At 37.1% G+C, this 25654-nt stretch overlaps 1 protein-coding gene across 1 annotated transcript in view; it reads right to left on the reverse strand.

Moving 5' to 3' along the window:
• ascc3 (activating signal cointegrator 1 complex subunit 3) overlaps window positions 1-25654 on the reverse strand; it is a 484134-nt gene that overhangs the window by 15402 nt on the left and 443078 nt on the right. The window contains exon 40 of the mRNA XM_069887454.1: window positions 16363-16538. Coding sequence (XP_069743555.1) covers window positions 16363-16538 — 176 coding nt within the window. The remainder of the gene's footprint in view (window positions 1-16362; window positions 16539-25654) is intronic.

Raw genomic sequence — 25654 nt, forward strand, 5'->3', positions numbered from 1 at the left:
GCGGACAGAGCGACCTCCCAGGCTGCGTTCAGTTTCTCCGATGCAGATGAGACCATAGTGGGAGCACCTGATGCAGTAGATGACCTCTGCAGATTCACAAGTGAAGTGTTGTTTCATTTGGAAGGACTGCTTGAGGCCCTGAATGGTGTTGAAGGAGGACATGTGGGCACAAGGGTAGTTCCCAAGAGAGAAATTGATGGGAAGCAAAGAGTGAACGAGGGAGACATGTAGGGAGTGGTCCATGTGGAAGGTGGAGAGGGGAGGAGAAGTGTGATGACGTCGTAGGTGGCGGAAATGGTGGAGGATGTTACATTGGATGTGGATGCTAGTGGCATGGTAGGTGAGGACAAGGATAATCCTGACCTTGTAATATGTGGGGGTGGAAGGGGCCAGGGCAGATATACATGTGGGTGTGAGCTGAGTTGATGGTTTGAGAGGGGAAGCAACACTTTTTGAAGGAGCAGGAAATACTGAATGATCTGGCATGGAAGTCCATGGTCTCATGCACTGCCAGACTGAGACCATTGCAAAGTGGAGAAACAACACCTCATATTCTGTCTGGGCATCCTCCAACTGGATGGCATTAACAGAGATTTCTCCAGTTTCTGTTAGCTCTCCCTCCAAGCATCCCTATAGCTCTTTTTCCTTTGTCTTTGTCTCCTTTCCTCCAGATCTGCCATCACAGAGCCACCAGCTCTCCCGCTCAATTCTCACTTTTCCTCTCCTGTCCTATCCATGTCTAATTAGCACCTTTTGTCTATACTACTCCAATCCCCTCCCTCCCCCCACCCACTGCCCTTTCTTTCCTTCTCCCCAGCTTTTTAATTGAGGTGCATGACCGACTTGAAGGTCTCATGTCTGAAATCTTATTCTTACCTCCTATGAACATGGTGAGACCTGCTGAGTTACTTCGGCATTTCTGTGTTTTCACTTTATATGTGGCATCATTTCCTTCTCTAAAGACATTGTTAATGATAGTGGTTTTCATACAAAAAGTATCTTTATATGAGGATGATTTGTTGTTATATATTTTAGACCCCGAGAAATCCATTCCTTCTATGTTATCTTTGCTGTCCCAATTTAGTTATTTTTTTGAATATTTTATTTAAATCAGCATATATATATATATATATATATATATATATATGATAAATATAACAATTAATAGCAAATCACAATATTACAGTGTTTACAAATATATGTTGATAATATATAAGAAGGGAAAAAAACGAAAGATACTACTAAAAATAAACCCTTAGACCTCTGCCCCCCAATAACTAATATCTAAATATAAATATAAAATACATAGGACACAGCTATTTGCTTCAGATGACACTCAAGGATACCAAAGAGAACATTTTTCCAAAAACTATTACTAATTTAGGGAAAACTTCACTGGTCTGGAGAATTCAAGACAAACAAATATATAATTTTAATTTCATTATTCTAGCTCCAAATTTGTAATAATACAGAATATTTACCCCCTTAAATTATATGTTTTATTTTTCTAAAGGAATACAACTTTGAATCTCTGTTTGCCATCTTTCTAATGTTCATGAAACATCTGATTTCCATGTAACAGCAATACATTTCCTTGCTATTACCAAAACTAACTTAACAATTTTTAATTGAAAATCTGACAAAGATAATTTAGGAGTTATATTTTCAAAATTTCCTAACAATAATAATTCAAGATTTAACGGACAAGCAACACCAGAAATTTGCTGTAGAAACTTACTAACAGAAACCCAAAAAGGATTAACCATTGAACAAGACCATGTAAAACAAAAAGTTCCAACTTCTTTTCTACATCTAAAACATTGGTCAAATATATTCAATCTACATCTACTCAATTTCTGAGGTGTAATATATAATTGATTAAAAAAATTATAGTGGATACCTTACGTTAATATCATTAGACATAACTTCTTGACATAAATCTTGCCAGACTTGCTGGTCTACTGTTATACTTAAATCTTGTTCCCATCTTTCTTTTGAGTTCAACAAACCTACTTTAGGTGTTTGTTCTTGTAACAACATATATGCTGATTCCATCAACTATAATTTGTTCTAAATCTGTAAGATTTTTTAGAATCCTATCAGATTTTAATTTCTCTCTTAAATAGGCTCTTAATTGAATATAACAAAATTACAAGGAATATCATATTTAATTTTTAATTGAGCAAATGACATCAATCTATCATTATCATAACAATCTCCCAATGTTGAAATTCCTTTATTATTCCAAATATTCAAAAAGAGATTATCTTTTAAAAAAATTGAGAGGATTAATTAATGGGGTTTTTAATGATGAAAGATTTCTATCAGTTTCTAACTTGACTTTATGCCAAATATTAAGCAAATGCTTTAATATTGGAACATCTTTATCCATTGTTCTTAATTTTGGTTTCCATTTGTAAATAAACTCTTCTGATATAGTTTCTCCACTGTTATTTAATTCAATTTTCACCCAGGATTGTTAAGGTTTTACAAATAAAGAAACAAGAAATATTAATGTGCTACCCTTTAATAATTCTTGAAATTAGGAAGTTGTAATCCTCCTAATTTATATTTCCATGTTAACCTTTCTAATGATTTTCTTACCATTTTTTCTTTCTGAAGAAATCTCCTAACTTATTTATTTAAATCTTGAAAAAAAATTTGAGGGATAAAGATAGGTAAAGTTTGAAATAAATATTGAATTCTCGTAAAAATATTCATTATAATACAATTAACTCTTCCAATTAAAGTAATAGGCAAATTCACCCATTTAAAAAAATCTTAATCTACCTTCTTAAATATTGGAATATAGTTTAATTTATATACATTTTTCAAATTATTATCAATGTTTACCTAAATATTTAATCTTATCTGTCCACTTAAATTGAACTTCTTTTTGTCATTGTAAATAGTCTCCTTGTATCATTTCCATTACTTCAGTTTTATCTCAATTTATTTTATATCCTGAAACTTTCCCATATTAACAACTGATATAAAATGTAGGTAGTGATAATTGTGGTTGAGTTAAATAAACTAATACATCGTTAGCAAATAAACTAATTTTATATTCAGTCTGATTTGTTACAAACCCTTTTAACTGTCTATCAATTCACATCTTTTGTGTAAGTGGCTCTGTAGCTAAAGCAAACAAAGCTGGTGATAAAGGGTATCCTTCTCTACTTGATTTAGTTAAATTAAATGATTGAGACATATGTCTATATGTTATTACTTTAGCTTTAGGATTTCTATATAATGCCTTAATCCAATTTATAAAGTCCAAACCAAAGCCAAATTTACTCAAGACCTTAAATAAAAAATCCCGTTCTAACCTTCAAAAACTTATTCTGCATCTAAAGCTACAATTACACTCAAATATTTTTCTTCTGTGCTAAATGAATTATTTTTTAATAAACTTACTAATATTGTCTGAAATTTGTCTATTTTAACAAAACCTGTCTGGTCCATATTTATTAATTCAGGAAAATAATCATTAATCCTATTCATTAATGCTTTTGCTATAATTTTATAAATAACATTTAATAATGATATAGGTCTATATGAAGCTGGTTTTAATGGATCTCTATCTTTTTTAGGAATAACTGTAATTATTGCCATAGAAAAAGTTTCTGGAAGATAATGTAGTTTGAAAGTTTGTTCTATTACCTTCATAAATAAAGGAATGAATACGTCTTTAACTTCTTTATAAAATTCAACTGGAAAACTGTCCTCTTCTGGAGATTTATTATTTTGTAAACAATTAAGTGCATCATGAACCTCTTGCTCAGTAAAAGGACTATCTAAATCATCTTTACCTACTTCAGTTAAACTAGGTAATACTATTTGTGACAAATATTCATCTATAGCCTCCTCATCTTGTAACAATTCAGATGTATATAACTTTTCATAAAATTCCTTAAATATATAATTTATCTTTTGTGGTTTAAATGTCACGTCACTGTTATTCGGTTCTACCGCAATAATTGTTCTAGAGGATTGTTCTGCTTTTAATTGCTAAGCTAAAACTTTATGAGATCGTTCTCCTAATTCATAATATTTCTATTAGACCGTAATATAATTTTCTCTGTTCTATACGTTAACATTGTATTATATTGTAATTTCTTACTAAACTTCTATATTTATTCTGCGAAGATTAATTTTGAGTTTCTTTTTCCAATATTGTTATTTTCTTTTCTAATTTTTCAAATATTCCTTTTTAAGTTTTGAAGATTAACTTATAATTTGTTCTCTTAAATAAGCTTTTAATGCATCCCAAATAATAAACATATTTTCTGTTGAATATAAATTTGTATCACGAAACAATTCTATATGTTTTCTTATAAAAAGACCAAAATCTACCCTTTTCAACAATAAAGAATGTAATCTCCATCTATATACTGAGTGTTATTTTTCAGCAAATTCCAATTCAATTCAAAAGAGAATGATCAGATAATATTCTTGTTTTATAATCAGCATTTAAAACTCTTGATTGATTTTGAGCCAAAAGCAAAAAGAAATCAATTCTAGAATATGTATCAAATCTACTATCCTTTGGATGTATCCTTCTCTATATATATATTAAATTCAAATACTTCATTAAAGATAACAATATTTTAGCCACTTTTTAATTTAACTATAGTTCTTGAAGATTTATCCAACAAAGGTTCCAAACAAAAATTAAAAACTCCACCTACTAAAACATTTTCATGGACATCTGCTAAATTCAAAAAAGTATATTGTATAAATTTCTGAAACATCTGTATTTAGTGTATATACTTAACCAAGTCCACACCTCAGAAAATATTTGACAATTTAGCATTACATATCTACCTGCTGGATCTGTAATTACATTTTAAATTTTAACTGATAAATTTTTCTTAAGTAAAATTGCTACTCCTCTAGATTTAGAATTAAATGTAGTCTCTTGTAAAAAAAATCTACTCCCAATTTTTAAATATAAGATAACATTTTCTTTTTATTTATGGACCCCGTTAATCCCATTAATATTAAAAATCAGAATCTTAACTGATTTATTCATTTTCGTTATCTATACATTTAAAAAAAATCATTTTGATCACACCTATCCAGGAAGGATTCCCACAAATTAATTTGGTATTGAATGTCAATGTCTGCAATCCAAAATCAACAAAATTACTCAAAATAAACACATTATAGATAATTATTATGTAAAGAAAAGAAAAATATGAAACAACCCCCCCACCTCCCAAAATGCTAGCATTACCATCCTCCATTTTACAAGTCGTGGTCAAGCCACAAAAACACATGTAGGTGTCAGAAATCAACAAACACAAACCCTAGCCCCCGGGAGAAAAAAATTGTTTCTGTATAAACAATAATTTATTTATCCATCAAGAAGAAGAAAAAAAGAGAAAAAAGGGAAATGACACCGCCTCTTTTATACTTTAGATTTGATTTATTTCAGCAAATCATCTTTTGTTTCTTGAATTTTAGATAAGCCATTCGTATACTCTTCAGCCTGTAAATGACTTATAAATAACATATTCTGCTGATCTGGCAAAAATACTTTCAAAGTAGCTGGATAACAGAGAACAAATCTATAACCTTTATCATATAAATCCTTCTTAACTGGGTTAAATTCTCTTCAATAGAGTTTGACTGAAATCTGGTTAAAAAAAAATCTTATCCCCTTCATAATTCAAATGTCCATATTCTCTAGCTCTTCTCATTGCTAAACCAAGTATCCTCTCTCTATCCTGATAGTGTACAAATCTAATCAGGATAGATCGAGGTCTCTGATTAGGACCCAGCTTTGGTTTAAGAGCTCTATGAACTCTCTCAATTAAAATCTTGTCTTCAAAATCTTCTTCCTCAAATACATTTGGTAACCATTCGTGAAAAAAATATGATCACATCTTGACCTTCTTTACCTTTGGACATCCCTACAACTTTAAGATTATTCCTTCTGCTGTAATTTTACAAAGTATTAACTTTCTCAAGCAAGTTTTAATTCATAGAAATCAAACGAGTCATTCTATCTTCATTTATATTTGACCTTTCTTCAATATGTTGTACTTCACACGTCAAACTCTGGCCCGTGGGCCAAATTTGGCCCGCGATATAATTATATTTGGCCCGCAAGATCATTTCAAAAATGTATTAGAGGTGGCCCGCTGGCCGCCATGCCAGTATAGCGCATGCACAGTAATACAACAAATCCCAGAATGCATTGGCGTCAGCCTGCTAATCGCCCCCACCTCCTCTGTTTACGTTGCAGGGTGTCACCGTGGACTCTGGTTTTGGGGCCTGGCCGGTGTCAGGGGAAGCTAAGGCCGCTTCCCAGTGCCCAGAACCGGAGGCCTCGGGTCTGACCTCGCCAGGACCATTGCCCACTCCCCCTCCCTGCCGCAGGCCGATCCGCGACTCACGGTGACGGGGCCGCTGATCCGCCGAGATGCTGCCCTGCAGCGAGAGCCGATGCCCCCGCATTGTCGTTGTCCAACCCGATCGCCCGCAAACCCCGCCCTCCCGCACACAGGCCTGAGTAAGGATTATGAACTTTATTCTCAGGATAAAACGATCATCCAATAGTTTCATGTCACAGTGATAAATATATTCCTGGTTAAAAATGGTCCTGCACCTGGATACAAGCTCATTAGGCATAAAACTTGAAAAGTGTGTAAATCAAAGGATATCTGTACCAATGGAAAAAGGGCATGGCAAATAACCCTGCTAGAGTTCATGCCCACAATCAGTCACCCATTTGATTGTTTCAGGAATCATGTTATTCTCCCACATTCTCAATAGCCCTCAGATTTTACTATTCGACAGCACACTAGCAACATTTGACAAATCCTCTATAGAGAAATATTATTTATTGAATATTTTATTTCTAATTTGTTAATGCTTCTGGAAAGAGTTTATCCAAAACTATTATTAAACATTTATTTTAATAAGAAAAAGTTTAACATTACATATGTTGAAAGAAGAGAAAACATGCAGATGTTGTTGAAAATTTTCAATAAATATTTAGTTCGGCCCTCGACTTCGTCCAAGTTTTTAATTTTGGCCCTCCATGAATTTGACTTTGACACCCCTGTTGTACTTCTTCACGCACATCTTGAATTTTCTCTTCCACTTTATCAACTCTTTGTAAAACATTATTTATCGATTTAGCTGTATCTGTTCTAACTTGCGTCAATTCTACAATTAAAAGTTTAAAATTACTCTCCAATGCACCAGAAAGTCTATCAATTTTAACTTCAATTTTATCCATTTTCTTTTTAAAAGTCTTTTTCTTGCCTTTAGATCTTTCTTCTGAATTTGTCATTTCTTCTTTGTTTCCATAATCCTCTGAGACCTCTTCCACAGGAGAATTGTCACCCTCTTGTTCAGAAGTAGAGATGTCAGAGTGGCCCTTTAAAAGACTTAAAGTTTTTTTCCCCAATTTTTTCCCTCTGCAACGCACATGCCCAACTTCTTGCGCATGTGCGATACAGTCTTAGTTTTTACCAGCAGTGCTATCTTTGCAGGGTTCCACAGAGAAGGCTCTGGAAGATAGTCCTTCAATTGGGTCCTCACCAGCGGATCCAGATCCAACTTCCGTGGCTTTGTTCGATGACAAAGTCAGCCCGAGTTCTCTTTCCTATCTCTCTTCCGATTTTTCTTTTGGTGTAGGTTTTGCGGCTTTTGCTTTTTTTTTGGTGACATCTTTTTTTCCTTCTGCTGAGTATTTTAAAATAGTTTATTTATAAATTTAACTTTGCTTAATATACACTTTTTTCAGTAAATCCCCCGGGAGTCAGTAGGTTGCATGGTGTTCCTCATGGGATCACATGACATCTCCCCTTTAGTTATTTTTCTGGTAATAAATTAAATCTTCACAAGAGTAAATTATTTTCTTTGAATATTCGGGTACCCATTTATGAGCATATACCATTTAAAGTTGTGAAAGGTCATTTTACTCATCTAGGTGTAAAAATTCCTAAAAAAATTAAAAATGTATACAAGTTAAATTTTCTTCCTCTGATTGATCATGTGAAACAATCGCTTTTTAGATGGTCCCTACTATCATTACTAGGTCATATTAATGCAGTCAAGATGATGATTTTACCTAAATTTTGTACTTATTTCAAGCCATTCCAATTTTTATCCTGAGATCATATTTTGATATTACTGATTCCAAGACATCTTCCTATATTTGGTAGAATAAAGGTGCTAGGCTAAATAAAGCTCAATTACAGAAGTTAAAAAGGATCGGGGCTTGGCATTACCCAATCTTAGATTCTATTATTGAGCAATTATATCATATTCTGGATTTATTATTCTGATAAACTTGAACATCCTTCATGAGGAAATATGGAATTGAAAACGGTCAAGAAATTTTCGATAGTTTCCCTATTGGGGGCTCTCCTTCCTTTCATTTACTAAGGTTAGTAAACTGATAACTAATTCTATGCCCAAACATACATTGCAGATATGGTTTCAGTTCCAGAGGATTTTTGATTTAAAATATTTTACTTTATTTAGATTTATTTTTATTTAATTATTTTTTCAGCCATCTTTGGATGATCGAGCTTTTTCTTTTTGGAAGGTCAGGATCTGTTCATGGAAGGTTATCTTATGTCTTTTGAGCAACTTTCAATCAAATGTAGTTTGCCTAATTCGCATTTGTTTAGATATTTTCAAATTAGACATTTTTTTGAATGCTGTATTACCTAATTTTCTCCTGCTGTATCAGTTGGATATGCTTGATGCTCTTTTTTGGTTAATTCCCTCTTTGAAGGGTTTAATAGCAATCATACATGATATGCTATTGCAATTGTGACCAGTCTCGACTGAAAAATTTAAAAGGGTGTGGGAGCAGGAGCTCCAGAAGCTTTTACCTGCAGAGATAGGGGAAAAGATTCTCAAACTAGTTAATGCTTCATCAATGTGCACTAGACACTCCCTGATTCAATTTAAGGTAGTACATAGGGCACATAAGTCCAAGGACAAGCTTGCTCGTATTTTTCCTAATTTTAATCTAATCTGTGATAGGTGTAATTTGTAAGTGGCTTCACTGATCCATGTATTTTGGTCCTGTCCAGTTCTGGAAAGATATTGGAAAGATGTCTTTGGTACCATTTCAGTAATCCTTGTAATTGATTTACAACCAAATCTCTTAACTGCTCTTTTTGGAGTTTGAGAAGCAGATGTAGGTCGTTTCTGGCTTCTGCTCATTGGATGACAGCTTTTGCCACCCTGATGGCTTGGAAAATAATTCTTCTAAAATGGAAAGACCTTATTTTGCCAACTATACTTCGATGGTTTTGTTACATTTGATCCCTCTGTTAAATTTGAAGAAACTTGGCGCCCATTCATACAATATTTTTATATGATATGATTTTTAGCATTTTCTTTGATTTATTGTCTCTTCCTGATACCATGATGTTTCTCTTTTGGATGAGGACCAGGCTCCTTATGTTTTTTTGTTTTCTCTTCTTCATTAGATTAGTAGAAGGGGTTTTACTATAATGTGATCTTTTAATTTGCTTTTTCTCTTTAATTGAGTATGGGGAGATGAAGATATTATTGTTATGAACTGATTGTTGTATATTGTAATCTTTTTAATTATGTATCCTTATTCTCTCCACCCATTGCTTATTGTACATTAAAATCAATAGAAGGGTGGAAAAAGAACAATAGTTCAAGATTTTTCTTTTAAACTTAATTCAGTCTTCACATTCTCATGCTACAGTACTAACTTTGTGAATAATATAAGGTAATTAATTGATACCTGGGGAAACTGTTCAATCCTAGGCTTGTACAGGGATCATGGACTGAATTGCCTTTCTTTACTATAAATTTATATAGCCTAATGTGAGTTGGGCAAAATATTTCTGCAACATCTTATAATTTAACTTTAAACTCCCAGTTGAATAACAAAAGAATTTCAAGATTTTCCTCTTCAATTAATAGTGCAGTACACGTGAAGGTACTATTCATGTCTCACTGAGGAGTGAAAGCAAAACAGAAAGTTATCCCGGGCAATACCCAAATATTTTATTTCTCAAGTAATCATTGGATGATTTTAATCAAAAGTCAAATGATCACTAGAAGTTTAATGTGGAGCTTTAGTGTTTATGGTAAAACCAGATCACAGAAAACAGTGTTTTTTATACTTTGGATTTTACTTAATTTAAGAACTGTTTTCTGTAGCTGTCAAAGTAAACATTAAATGAATAGACAAAACCTTGAAAATTGGTGTTCAGTACTGTTGAGTTATTTCTGTGAGTTTATTCAACATTTAATTAATTTACATTAACGGCCTCTGCAGAAGTAACTGTTACTGAATTTTTCCTTGAAGAAGGGCCCAAAATGTTGGCAACATGTCTTTGTCTCCTATAGAGGCTGAAAAGACCAACTGAGTTCCTCCAGCGTTTTTTAATTAGAACATTTTTTTTACACTATGAGTCATATCAATGACAACATCCACAAATGATTATCATTAATATATACATAGTGATATTTTTTCTTTTTTCCTCCTTTCATCCCTCTCCCCTTCAAAAATCAATAAATAATAAAACAAAGACATAACAAAAAGCAAAAAATTAAAAAGTCGTATCGTCCACTTTCACATATTTAAATCTTATTGTGCTCATAATTATCTTGTTTTATGAGATCGAGGTTTGTGGTCAGAATTCTCCCACATATTTTATATACGGTTCCCAAATTTGTTCAGTTTATAAGATTGTATGTAATTTTTTCTAATGGAACACACTTGTTTATTTCTGTACCACTGGTGTATTTTAAGGTTTGTTTCCAATTTCCAGGTTGTCATAATACATTTCTTTGCTACTGCTAGTGCGATCATAATAAATCTTATTTGGGCTTTGTCTAATTTTAGTCCTAATTTTTTGTCTTTTATATTATTTAACATAAATTTTTTTTGATCTTTTAGTATATTATTTTTTGTGATTTTGTTTAGTATTAGGTTTAGATCTTCCCAGAAAGTTTTTACTTTTGAGCATGTCCAAATTGCATGTAATGTTGATCTTGTTTGCAACGAAAACATCTATCCGATGCTGGGTACCATTCTTTTCATTTCTAAGGAGTGATATATAATCTGTGTAGCCAGTTATATTGAATCATACATAATCTACTATTTATCGTGTTCCTCATTGTTCCTGTACATAACTTCTCCCATGTTTCGTTCTTTATCCCTGTGTTTAAATCTTTTTCCCAACTTTGTTTTGGTTTATACTTTATTTCATCTTCTTTTTTATTTTGCAATTTGATGTACATGTTGGTAATAAAATTTTTAATGATCATTGTGTCTGTAATTAAATATTCATAGTTGCTACTTTCTGGTCATCTCAAGCTATTTCCCAATATATCTTTTAGATAGGTTTTCAATTGGCAATATGTAAACATTGTACTTTGTGTTATTCCATATTTATCTTTTAATTGCTCAAATGTAAATAAATTATTCCCAAAAAGCAATCTTCTATTTTCTTGACTCCTTTTCTATCCCATTCCTTGAAATATAAATTGTCTATTGTAAAGGCAATTAATGGGCTTTTTGTTAATATCATTTTTGATATTTGATAATTTATCTTTTTCATAATTTAAGTATGTGATGTAGTACTGGTGAATTGCTATATTGTACCAATTTTTCATCCCATTTATAAAGTATATGTTCCGGAATAATTTCTCCCAATTTGTCTAATTCTATCTTAGTCCAGTCCAGTTTTTCTCCTCTCTGATAAAAATCTGATAAGTACTTTAATTGTGCTGCCCTGTAGTAATTTTTGAAGTTTGGTAGCTGTAGCCCTCCTTGTTTGTAACTTCATGTTAATTTTTCAGGAGGTATTCTTTATTCAGATACAGCAATGAGCTCTCTGAACCCTTCTCCATTAACAATGGCGTGAAGCAAGGCTGCATTCTTGCACCAACCCTCTTTTCAATCTTCTTCAGCATGATGCTGAAACAAGCCATGAAAGACCTCAACAATGAAGACGCTGTTTACATCCGGTACCGCATGGATGGCAGTCTCTTCAATCTGAGGCGCCTGCAAGCTCACACCAAGACACAAGAGAAACTTGTCCGTGAACTACTCTTTGCAGACGATGCCGCTTTAGTTGCCCATTCAGAGCCAGATCTTCAGCACTTGACGTCCTGCTTTGCGGAAACTGCCAAAATGTTTGGCCTGGAAGTCAGCCTGAAGAAAACTGAGGTCCTCCATCAGCCAGCTCCCCACCATGACTACCATCCCCCCCACATCTCCATCGGGCACACAAAACTCAAAACGGTCAACCAGTTTACCTATCTCGGCTGCACCATTTCATCGGATGCAAGGATCGACAACGAGATAGACAATAGACTCGTCAAGGCAAAGAGCGCCTTTGGAAGATTACACTAAAGAGTCTGGAAAAACAACCAACTGAAAAACCTCACAAAGATTAGCGTATACAGAGCCGTTGTCATACCCACACTCCTGTTCGGCTCCGAATCATTGGTCCTCTACCGGCATCATCTACGGCTCCTAGAATGTTTCCACCAGCGTTGTTTCCGCTCCATCCTCAACATTCATTGGAGCAACTTCATTCCTAACATCGAAGTACTCGAGATGGCAGAGGCCGACAGCATCGAATCCACGCTTCTGAAGATCCAACTGCGCTAGCAGGTCACGTCTCCAGAATGGAGGTCCATCGCCTTCCCAAGATCGTGTTATATGGCGAGCTCTCCACTGGCCACCGTGACAGAGGTGCACCAAAGAAGAGGTACAAGGACTGCCTAAAGAAATCTCTTGGTGCCTGCCACATTGACCACCGCCAGTGGGCTGATATCGCCTCAAACCGTGCATCTTGGCGCCTCACAGTTCGGCGGGCAGCAACCTCCTTTGAAGAAGACCGCAGTGCCCACCTCACTGACAAAAGACAAAGGAGAAAAAACTCAACACCCAACCCCAACCAACCAATTTTCCCTTGCAATCGTGTCTGCCTGTCCCGCATCGGACTTGTCAGCCACAAACGAGCCTGCAGCTGACGTGGACATTACCCCTCCATAAATCTTCGTCTGCGAAGCCAAGCCAAAGATTCTTTATTTCTTACCTTTCCATAAAAAATTCCTTACTATTTTCTTCAGTTTTGTAAAATATTTCTCTGTCAGGGGAATTGGTAACGTTTGGAATAGATATTGCACTCATGGGAACACATTCATCTTAATACAGTTTACTCTTCCTATTGAAGTTAACGGTAGTTTTTTCCAATTCTCTAAATCTTCCTATATTTTTTTAATTAATGGTTCATAATTTAATTTGTATAAATGTTTTAGGTTGTTATCTATTTTGATACCAAGGTAACGTATTGCCTGTGATTGCCAAAAGGGTACCTTTAAAAAATTCTGAATAATCTACTTTGTTCATTGGCATCACTTCACTTTTATTGGTGTTAATCTTGTACCCTGATATCTCTCCACATTCTTTCAGTTTCATAGGTAGTTTTTTTATTGACTTATCTAGTTCTGTTAAATATACTATACTATGATATAATATACTATGATGTCATCTGCAAATAGGCTGATTTTATATTCTTTCTCTTTTATTTTTATTCCTTTTATCATAGTTTCCGCTATTGGTTCAATAACCAAAGTGAACAGTGAAGGGGATAATGGGCATCCCTGTCTTGTTGACCTGCTTAACTTAAAGTGATCTGATTCATATCCATTTATTACTATCTTTGCTTATGGTCCATTATATAATGTTCTAATATAGTTAATAAATTTTTCTGGTAGTTTAAATTTCTGTAATACTTTAAACAAATAGTTCCACTCTACCCTATTGAAGGCTTTCTCTACGTCTAATGTAACAGCTACCATTGGCATTTTATTTATTTGTGCTGCATGTATTTAATTAATAATTTTATAAACATTATCAGCTGCTCGTCTTTTTTTTAACAAATCCAGATTGCTCTTACACAATCATTCAGTCTGTTTGCTAATAATTTTGCTATTAATTTATAATCTGTATTCAATAATGATATTGGTCTGTATGAAGATGGCAATAGCAGGTCTTTTCCCTTTTTTGGGATTACTGTAATTATTGCTGTTTTACATGATTCTGGTAAGATTTGGGTCTCTTCTACTTGATTTATTACTTCTAGGAGGGGAGGGATTAATAGATCCTTAAAAACTCCAGGATTTTGAGGTTTTTACTAACTGTTACCCTAGCTCACTCTGACACATGAATATTAATGTTTTAATAACATTTGTCTTATTGTTAAAAATATATTTAAACATATCTGAGTAGATTCTTGGGAATGTTATGATTAATAACATCATTCAAAATATTTAACACCTGTTCTCCTACTATCAAGTTAATTTTGCCCTCACTGCTAATCTTTCTGGCTTATATTAGACCAAGTTGCTCAAATTTAATCTGCAAATCTGTAGGGGATACTTACTACATCCAGTACTCCTGATGCAGCTTCCTCTACATTAAGGAGACCAGACTGATTACATCGTTGAGCACTTTGTTCTGTCCACTGCAACAGTAAGCACATCCTGGTGGCTAAACACCAATTCCACTCCCCAAAGCCATGCCAACATGTCTGTCCATGGCCTCATGTACTGCTAAGTTAAGGAGAGCCGTAAAAGTGGATGAACAATACCTAATATTCCCTCTTGGCAGACTCCAATCAGGAGACATTAATGTTGACTTCTCCAATTTCTGCTAATCTCCTCCCCGATCTCTCTATTTTCCACCCTCTGTCTCCTTTCCTCCAGTTTCCCACCATCTTCATTTCAGAGCTATCTTTGTTCACCCTTTGCTCTCTCCCCCCCATCATTTTTCGGTCCTCTTCCCCTCCTGCATCCACTTGTTAGCCTGTGTTCTTGGCCCCTTTCACCCTTTCCCCTTCACCCTCCTACCTCCATCCACCACAAACTTTCAACCTCTCATTATGGTAGTCAGAGGTTCCCACCAGGTTCAAAAGGGCATCAGTCATCCCAGTACCCAAAAAGAGTAGCATGGACTATCTCAATGACAGTCATCTCATGACCGCCCATGTGATGAAATGCTTTGAGAAACCAGAATTAACTGTACCTAAGAAAAGATCTGGACCCACTGCAATTGACCTATCATCACAATCGCTCCACAGCAGATGCAATATCACTGGCTCTCCACTCAGCTCTGGATCACCTTGAAAACAACAATTCATAGATTACGGCTCGGTCTTCAATACCATTATTCCCTCAGTGCTGGTCTTTTTCATTGAAAGACCACAGTCTGGATGAATTGGAAACAACATCTTCTCCTCACTGATCATCAACACAGGTGCACCCCAAGAATACGTGCTTACCCCACTGCTCTACTCATTATACATCCATGAATGCTGGCTCAGTAGTGGAGAGCATCAAGAAATTCAAATTCCTGGGTGTCAACATCTCCGAGGAATTGTCCTGTAGCCTCCACATTAATGCAATCACAAATAAAGGCTTGTCAGCAGCTATACTTTGTGTGGTGTCTGAGGAGATTTGGTATGTCACTGAAGACTCTTGTAAACTTCTGCAGATGTACCGTGGAGAGCATTCTGGGTGGTTGCATCATTGCCTGGTATGGAATTAACTCCAGAGGGTTGTTAACGTGACCTGCAACATCACAGGCACCAGACTTCACTCCATCGAGGAAACCTCTATCCTCAAAGACCCCCACCACCCAGGCCATGCCCTCTTCGCTCTGCTACCATCAGGGAAAACTTTTCTAGCAAAGTTGTAAGATTGTTATAATATGAATGTTTACACTAAGACGCTGCTGCAAAACACCGAATTTCATGACTTGTTCATGACAATAAATTCAGATTCTGAAATTTTATTCAAGCATTTGCCTGATTTTTGACACTCCTGAAGAAGATAGCAGGCCTGAAACACCAACTAGCTTTTGCTTTCTATGGATGCTGTGTGACCTTGAGTTACTTCAACACTTTTGTGTACTGCTCAATTATCAAAATCCTGTCCTTGAATTTAAATCACTTCATGGATTTCACCTTGTCTATTCCTGTAAACTATTCCAACTTAACATTCAATTCTGGATCCTCTCTTTGTCTGACACCACTCTCTTCATGTAACTGATTTCCCCCACAACATTTATGCTTACACTGGTGAAGTTCTTCTGCTGGCAATGACCTGGAACTTAGTTCTCACACCTTTCACCTTTTTGCTTCTCTATTCTCTTCCGAAATCTTTCTTTCAATCGCATCTCTTCAACCAGCTTTGTGACACACACTCTAATGCCCCCTACTGTGGCTCAATATCATTTTTTCATGCTTTGTGAAATATTTTAGAATATTTTTTACCTTATTAAAAGAACTACATATTTCAATTTAACAGAGGTGGTAAGGATCTTACCTTCCAGTGACTTCGGGTGTATAGAAGGCAAGAGAAACAGTGCTTCGATTTCGAACATATCCCACTCGTTTCAAAGCCACCAATTCCTTTTTGTCTATTTCCCCAAGGACAACAATCCAGCCCTCATCCTTGGCCTTTGTGAAACGTGGTGTAACAGCTTTGCTGTTATATTTTCCCTGACAACCAATAGGAGAAAACTTGTCAGTGAATATTTTGTGTTGTTAAGAATTATAAAAATTGGCAATATAGGGAGTAATAATATACTTTAAAAATTTCTTATTCTGCTCTTCTTTCATTTATATTCCCATTTTTGTTTATTTCTAACTTTTACCTGTCCTGATAAAATGTCACTGACCTTTTTTTCCACAATTTTGTTTTCATTTCAAATTTTCAGTGTATGCAGTTTTTGAAAATCACAGTGAAAAATCTTAAAACACTTCATAAGCCAAAAATGATAGCAGAAACATAATTTGTTCTGGTTTTGGTGATAGAAGGAGATGGAAGATCCCCTTTGACAATGAAGCAACTTTAGTAATGTACTGACGTGTACATCTAAATTATCAGCATGAATTCACAGTCTTCTGACTTCAAAATGAGAGTACTCCCAAGCTGACACGAGTTGATCACTGTGGTTAAAAGCTCTGTAAGTTATTACTAGGAAAGGAATCAAAGTCAACAATTATCAAAACCCCACAATTGCTGTAGTGTTGACTTTCTCCTTCAACAAGTTTACAATGAAGTAATGCAACAAGCATCAACAATGATCTGTTTTCACCTTTCCCAGCTGTTTTGAATGCAATGCAGCTTGAAAGAAAAACGGCCTCTTCATCCCAGAAACTAAAAAGTGAAATCAAGTGTGGAAAACAGAAAAATCATGATTGACTATAAAACCACCAAATACAAATGACAGTCTTTACCACAAAATAGGTCAAACTACTTAAAAATTTCTACTTTCTCTTCAAATGATGAACTGGAGAATACTATTTTGCAAATATGTGATGCAGTATTCTTCCTTTACAGTTGCCAGAAAAGAATATAAACAACACACACGAGGAAAATTATTTTTAAAAGCTATGCTATTCTTTCTAATGTATTGATCTCCCGTGAAATAAAGTTCCATGACAACCCTTGAGATATTAAAATCAAAAAGGGTTTTGAGATCATGCAGGAGAGAATTACCACTATAATTTCAGAGATGGGGTAGCTTGGGTTTTTTCCTTGGAAGGGGCAATATTGCAAGAGGAGTTATTCAAACCATGAAAACCAAAGTGGATTGAAACTGTTCTTATTGGTGGAGTGGTCTAGGTCTAGAATGATGGTAATTTGTAAAAGAACTGCAAGCAAGATGTGGAAAAAACCTTTTTATGCTGTAACTAGTTGTTCAAATACACTACCAAGGGGGTAATAATAGACAGATTTTTATATTCAGGTATAACCCACTTTACGAAACTAGAGCATTCCTATGGAACCTTTTGTAAGATGAAATGGCATAAAGTGAAGAAGCGATTACCATTGATTACTATGTGAAAATTTTTTGAACGTTCCCAGACTCTAAAAATAATACTACTAAATCATACCAAATAACACATAAAACCTAAAATAACACTAACATATAGTAAAAGCAGGAATGAGATGATAAATACACAGCCTATATAAAGTATAAATAATGTATGTTTAGTGTAGTTTCCCTTATCAGAATCAGGAAGACAGCAAGTTTTGATAGCCCTGCTGGTCGCCCTGTGACTGCCCCGTCGGTTGTGCACTGACAACCCTACTGGCCGCCCTGTGACAGCCCTGCTGGCCACCCTGTGACAGCCCCACTGGCCACCCTGTGACAGCCCCACTGGCCGCCCTGTGACTGCCCCGTCGGTTGTGCACTGACAGCCCCACTGGCTGCCCTGTGACCGACCGCCCCATCAGTCGTGCATTGACAGCCCCACTGGCCACCCTGTGATTGCCCCGTCGGTCGTGCACTGACAGCCCCACTGGCCACCCTGTAACTGCCCCGTTGGTCGTGCACTGACACCCCCACTGGCCACCCTGTGACCGCCCCATCGGTCGTGCACTGACAACCCCACTGGCTGCCCTGTGACCGCCCGCCCTGTCGGTCGTGCACTGATAGCCCCACTGGTCACCCTGTGATTGCCCTGTCGGTCATGCACTGACAGCCCCACTGGCTGCCCTATGACCGCCCCGTCGGTCGTGCACTGACAGCCCCGCTGGCCGCCCTGTGACCACCCGTTGGTCATGCACTGACAGCCCTGCCGGCTGCCCCGTGACCGCCCTGTTGGTCGTGCACTGACAGCCCCACTGGCCACCCTGTGACATTTCCACTGGCTGTTTGTTCGTAAAAGCAAAAATCCTTTTGTAAAAGCGAACACAGGTTTCTTCGTAAAAGTGAATTTACATAAAGCAAGTATTCGTAAAGTGGGGTATACCTGTATAAAGGGAACAAGACAAAAATTAATCTAAAAGAGCTTGCAGGGAAGAGGAGTGGGAGTAGATTGATTGCTTTTATTTGGAACCATTGCAGTTCTGACAGGCCATGTGGCCTCCTAAGTTGTAATCATTCTGGAATTCTATGAGGTCCATTTACATGCAAATCAGATAAATATGACACCAGTTTCTACACTCGAAGAAAAATGTCTCACTGATTACCAGTATATTATAGATCAGTTCAACAATAATCTGTTTGAATGATTTTTAGGAAGGAGTACACCTTGAACTCCTAATTGTCAGCCACCTATATTAATTTAGAGTTTGAAAGACACTCAGAAAAATCATTTTGAATTAACCCTATTGGCATAGGATATTATTGGCCAATTAACTTAAAAAGATAACTTATTAGGTCTACAGCACAAGATGAAATTATTAAAAACATGCAGAAACAAGCTACTCAGGTAGTAAGCTGATCTAGCTATGATCTTTGCCTTCTCCTTGGCCAGAGGACATATGCTGGAGTATTGGAGAATGGTAAATGTGGTCTGCTTGAGAATCCTGGGAATTATAGACTAGTGAGTCTTATGTCAGCAGTGGGCAAATCATTGGGGAGGATTCTTAAAGATAGGATTTATGAGCATTTGGAGAAGCACAGTCTACTCAAGGATAGTCAGTATGGATGGCTTTATAAAGGAAAGGTCATGCCTCACAAGACTGAGTTTTTTCAGAAGGTAACAAAAGAAATTGATAAAGGTAGGGTGACATTGGGATCCATGAATCCTTGGCTGTGTGGATTAAAAATTGGCTTGCATGAGGAAAGCATAGAGTAGTAGTATTCTGCTAGGAGGTCAGTGACTAGTGGAGCTCCACAGGGATCTGTTTTGAGACCCCTGTTCTTTGCGATATTTATAAATGACCTAGATGAAGAGGTGGAAGGATGGGTCAGTAAGTTTACGGATGATACGAAGGTTGGAGGAGCTGTGGATAGTGCTGAAGGCTGTCATAGGTTACAAAAGGATAAAGACAGGAAGCAGAGTTGGGTGGAAAAGTGGCAGATGAAGATAAGTGTGATGTAATGGATTTTGGAAGGTCAAACCAGAAGGCTGAGTACAGGGTTAATGGTCAGATACTTAACAGTGTGAAGGAACAGGTGGGCCTTGGGATCTAAATACACCTGCTGCCCAGAATTCTGCTGCCCAGAATTGGTCAAATGTATCCTTCTCATTGCAATGCTCTACTACTTCAATATCTTCTTTGAAGATCTTTTTGACTTGCTCCTTTGCTTCTGGAACTCTTTAAACAAAATATAAATACTATGGTTTTGACTTAGATCACAACTTCCAGGCAGTACTATTCAAACTCCCAAAATGTTTGACCATCTGCACTAAGGGAGTAGCACATTCTTGAGAACTCAAGTTCATGTTTACAAAGAGAATTCTCCATTAATAAATGAATTAACATTATGCTCTTCAACTCCTTGATTCTTCCTTGATGAGGGAAACTTGGACTTCCTTATGCCCTCCGTCAAATAATGAAACCTCGAAGAATTCAATATTGAAAATGTAGTTTTTAAAGCATTGTTCTCTATGTGACCAAATCTCTTTGTTCTTTTCTCAATTGATCAGTTAATCACTTCCTTTCTTCATCATGTCTATCTGCTTGTGGGACATTACTCATCAAACTTGTTAGTTCCTTTCGCTGAGGGGCTACTGAATTGATTTTCAAGTTAAGCAACTAAATACTTCAGTGGATGTAGGTGGAAGCATTTCCAGAGACAGTGTTCACTCTGGATACACAATTATTATGGAATTCCCACATCCAGTGAGATTTGAAAAACATGGGATGCAGCTGTCCTGAAATCAAAGCCCTCTTTAATTTGATCCATATGACAATGAATTCCAAGTATTGAGCCCAACTATAACATCCAGCTTAAAAATTCTAAGTGATAAGTGTAATTACATATGTTATGGCTGATATCCTAAGTCTTCAACCATAGAGTAGTGAATCTGTGAAATTCAGACAGCTGTGGTGGCTGTCATTGGGTATATTTAAAATAGAGGTTCATAGGTCATTTATTAGCAAGGGTGTCAAAGGTTATGGGTAGAAGGCAGGAGAATGGGGTTGAGAGAGAATAAAATACATCAGGCACAATTTGATTGACGAAGCAGAAGTCATGGACTAATTCTGCTCTAATGTCTTATGGTCATAAACGATTGGTTACGAAATCTCCTTTGCTCTAGCTGGTTTGGAGCACTCTTGTGCACCCTTAAACCATACAGTTAGCATTCTTATTTAGCATATTGCACTAAATACAGAACCCCTGAGGTACATTTATCAAAACTGATGGGACCCGTGTAGAAGGCTCAGAATACAGATTGAGATTGAGGTACAGCAGCTCATAATCATCTATTGGAATCTATTTGAGACAAAGTGTGGCTATTCAGGGTAAGAGCCTCCATCGCATTCTATATCGCAGATTTCACAAGAAGCAAAGGTGTTCTTGTTAAGAAAGTATATTGTCTCCCGATGTGATGCTATACTGCAGCCAATGTGTTTAAATCACTAAAAATGTCAGTTTGCATCCTGTATTCAGAAGTCTGTTGTAAATGTGCCTAAAGCTTGTGCTGTGCATTCGTTGTGTGGTATGCAAGCTTCCAACCCATTAGACTCAGGGACAAATGACAGAGACCAGTGTTTTCCCAAATCCAAAGAACAAATCTCTTTTATTTGCAACTAGAGAACTATTTACAGTATTTACAATCAGCTTGATCCTGAGGGAACTCTTGTAAGCCATCTCATACACGTGACTGGATTAGTTGATTGATGGCTCAAGTCCCGAGAACTGGTAACACCCATTCCTGGTGATGATGGGGGTCACTCTGTAGGGTGTCCTAGCACTTCCCACTTTGAGCCGGTTACTCATATAAGTGGAGTCTGGGATCCACTTGGAAGGGCTTCACTAGTTTCTGAACTTTTTGAAACTTCCTATGGGTTCCAGTGATGTAAAGGGCATAGGCTAGTTTGTGTGTGATTGGTTCAATGATTTCTGAAGTTCAAATGTGTCCAAGAGGGCTGAGTTGCGCAGGTGTTGTTTCAGCAAGGTTGCATTCTGTTGGCTGCAACTGGTTGGCATGACTGCTCCATCAGTCTCATCCAACTTGTACATGGTAGAGAACATCTCCAATTTTTCTTAAGATTCTCCCCAGCTGCCATACATCTGACATATCTCTGTATTTCTGCACAAACTCACGTTGACAATCATGAAAAGTGCTTTCTTTGGATCCATGCCGACGATTGTACTGTTGTTCCGTATCATAATCTCTTGGTCCAGATTCTGGTCTTTGTGGAAATATGACGTCATATGATGCACATATTTTTCTACCAAAGAGGTTTTCAGCAGGTGAAGTGCCACCTGGAGTTGATCCTGTAATTTAAGAAAAATTTCTCCAGGATCTCCTCTGTTGGACCCTCCCCCTTGGCTTTGTTCAAAGCTTGTTTGAATGTATTCACAAAATGTTCTGCTTGACCAATGGACTGAGGATGACACAGAGGCGAGCAAATATGTGTGATTCTGTATTGCTTGCAAAAAAAAAAATCGAAGGCGGCTGCAGTGAATTGTGTCCCATTGTCTGAAACTAATGTTACAGGGAAACCAAAATGATTGAATATGGACTTGAATTCCATGATTGTAGCCGATGTAGTTGGTCGGGCTACTTTGATGATCTCAGGCTATTTGGAGTAGGCGTCCATTATGATTAGGAAGTACCCCATTAATTGGTCAGGCATAGTCAATATAAAGAAGACTCCATGGCCCGATTGGTTGAAGCTAGGAATGTAGATTTGTCTTAACAGGGAATTTCGCAGCCAAGGCACATCTGATGCATGACCGTGTCAGTTGTTCAGTCTGATCATTCAAGAGGCCAATAAATATAGCTTCATGCAAGTGCTTTCCCTCGATTTGTTCCAGGATGTCCACTGAGAAACTGTTTGATCTTTGTAGATTATAGAGCTTTGGGAATCACAATCTTTTCTGCAAACAAAAGACAGCCATTAGTGATTGCCAGTGATTCTCAACTTTTGAAGAATGGCAGGATTTCCATTCATGGACAAATTTTTTGCCACCCTGAACGATGATAACACATTATCTTTTGTAGGAGGTCGTCCTTGGTCATTGCTTGTCTGGCTCTTTCTCCTGTGACTGGCAGTGAGGTAATAACATCTTTGAATACCTGGTTGACTTCTGCCTCTACAGAGAGTTCTGCGACAAGAATATCTTCCGGTTCTGTTTGCTGCTCGCTAATGGATCGTGACAATGCATCAGCTTGCCCGATACCTGTGGTAGGAAGGTATTTAACTTTGAAATCATAACCAAGTATCATGATTGCCCATCCTTGCAGACAGTTTGCTGTGTAAAGTGCAATTCGTTTCTTTGAACCAAATATTGCTATGAGCAGCTTGTGATCTGCCAGAAGAGTGAATTTCCATCCATAGAGCATTTTATGGAATTTCTTCACTGCAAAAACAATTGCTTTAGCTTCCTTTTCAATTTGTCCATTGTTACGCTCTGCTGCTGTTAGAGAGCGTGCAGCGTGCATGGCCTTTTAATTCCCATCTGGGAATATGTAAGAAATTACTACACCCACCCTAGCATCTGAAGTTACGACAATCTCCAAGTTTAGATCATAATGCGTCAAAAGAAGGTTTGAGTTTAGCATCAATTTAGCTAGATTGAATGACTCTTGATATTTTGATGTCCATTTCCGTTTGCTACCCATGGTAAAGAGCCTGTTGAGAGGATCATACAGTTTATGCGTCTCCAGCAGAAATGAACTGTAGGGACTGATAAGACCCATTAATGAATGTAATGAACATCTGTGGGTGTCGGCATGCACTTGATAGCATCAATGTTTTGTGGATCTGGCCGTCATCCATGTTCATCAATGATGAAACAAAGACATTTCACTGACTTCATGAAAAATGTGCATTTTTCTAGATGCACTCAAAAACTAGTCTTTCATGCAGGATAAAATGCAATCAAGATGATGAAACGATTCTTGAGCATGTGCTCCCATTACCAGGATGTCATCTCGGTACACTGCAACTCCCATGGCATCAGTCAGCATTGTGTGCATGATCTGCTGAAAGATAGCTGGAGCAGTCTTCACTCTGAATGGTAACGTGTGTATCTGAATGGTCCATGGTGCATGTTGATGGTTAGCAATTCTTTGGATTCGTCATCAAACTCCACCTGTAGATAGGCCTCTACTAAGTTGATCTTCACAAAGCATTTTCCACCATTCAGCTTAGCAGAAAGGTTATCAGGCAATGGCAGTGGGTATTGATGGGTGTCCAATGCTACATTCAGACCAGTTGAGAAATCAGCACACAGATGGTAGCCTCTCGATTTCTTCACCACCTTGATAGGTGCAGCCCATGATGAGTAGTTGACCTGTTCAATTATGCCTTCATGTTGCAGCAGTTCCAATTCTTGCTCCACTTCTTGCAGTGCTGCGCAAGGGACAGGCCGTTTTAGCTTGAACGTCAGTTTCACGTTTGGCAGAAGAGATGTGTTTTAGTGCACTGTCCAAGGTCATTGGAAAATACAATTGCATGGTGTTGCTTTAGCTGTACCAGAAACTTTTGTGAGGTATTTGCCATTTGTGAGGTATTTGCCACTTGCAACTTGAGGCAAATATTGTTGAGTGGCTGGACCTTTCAATCCAGTCGAGACACACGAGATCGAGGTCAGGACATTTTACTAGATAACATGTTCCATTTTCTTCTGCACTGTTTAAACTGGCATAGAAGTCAATTGAACCTAACAACTCCAGGATCCCCCTGGAAGTATTCCATACCATGTTTTCGGTTGGAGTCACCTCTGACTGACCAATCAGTTTTCACATTTTCTTTGATATTAGGGTAATGTCAGACCCTGATTCAATTTAAAGCCTCACTGGGATGCCGCTAATGAGCACTTTCACATATTTTAAGTTTGTGTAGTGCTTGTGTTCTTGAGAGCCTAACTTCTGCAACAACAGCCTAGTTCTCCACGCATCATTACACTTGGCAAAGTCGACTGGAAATAAGTCTTCATACTTTTTGAACCAAGTTTCAAATGTGCTTGACTCTGGGTCAAATGAAAACTCAGTGATAGGGCTCATTAAAGCATCTGTCAAATTTGAATTAACTTCAGGCTCACCTTCTACAATGGCTGAAGTCCCAGCAGACATTTTCACTGCCAGCTGATCAATTAGCTTCACGTGCATTTCTTCACAGTTTTTCTGCTGCTGCTTGAGGACAGCCTGCAGCTGCTCCATTGTGACTGACATTGTCACTTTATCGCCAAAATGTTGTAAATGTGCCGAATGTTTGTGCTGTGCACGTGTTATGTGGAATACGAGCTTCCACCTCATTAGACCCAGAGAGAAATAACAGACACCAGAGTTTACCCAAATCTAAAGAACGAACCACTTTTACTTACAATTAGAGAACTATTTACAGTATTTACAATGTCCTTGGTCCCAAGAAAACTCTCGCGAGCCATCTCACACACGTGACTGGATTAGTTGACTGATGGCTCAAGTCCCAAGAACCAGTAACACCCACTCCTGGCGACAGTGGGGTCGCTCTGTTTAGGACATTCTAGCAACGTCTTATGCTGGCTTACCTTCCATACTCTTTTACACCATATCAGCTGAAACTGGGATATCATTGACATATCAGGTGACAATTGACCTTAAGTGGTAGGAATTCTTGGAGTAGATACTTCCTATCACTGTTAGGTAAAGGTTCCATCTCTTAAACACCAGAAAGTAAATACTCTAATTCTCACAAGCTTTTAAATTCATTTGGT

The sequence above is a fragment of the Narcine bancroftii genome, chromosome 6 (genome assembly GCF_036971445.1).
Source record: "Narcine bancroftii isolate sNarBan1 chromosome 6, sNarBan1.hap1, whole genome shotgun sequence".
In the NCBI taxonomy this organism is placed as follows: Eukaryota; Metazoa; Chordata; class Chondrichthyes; order Torpediniformes; family Narcinidae; genus Narcine; species Narcine bancroftii.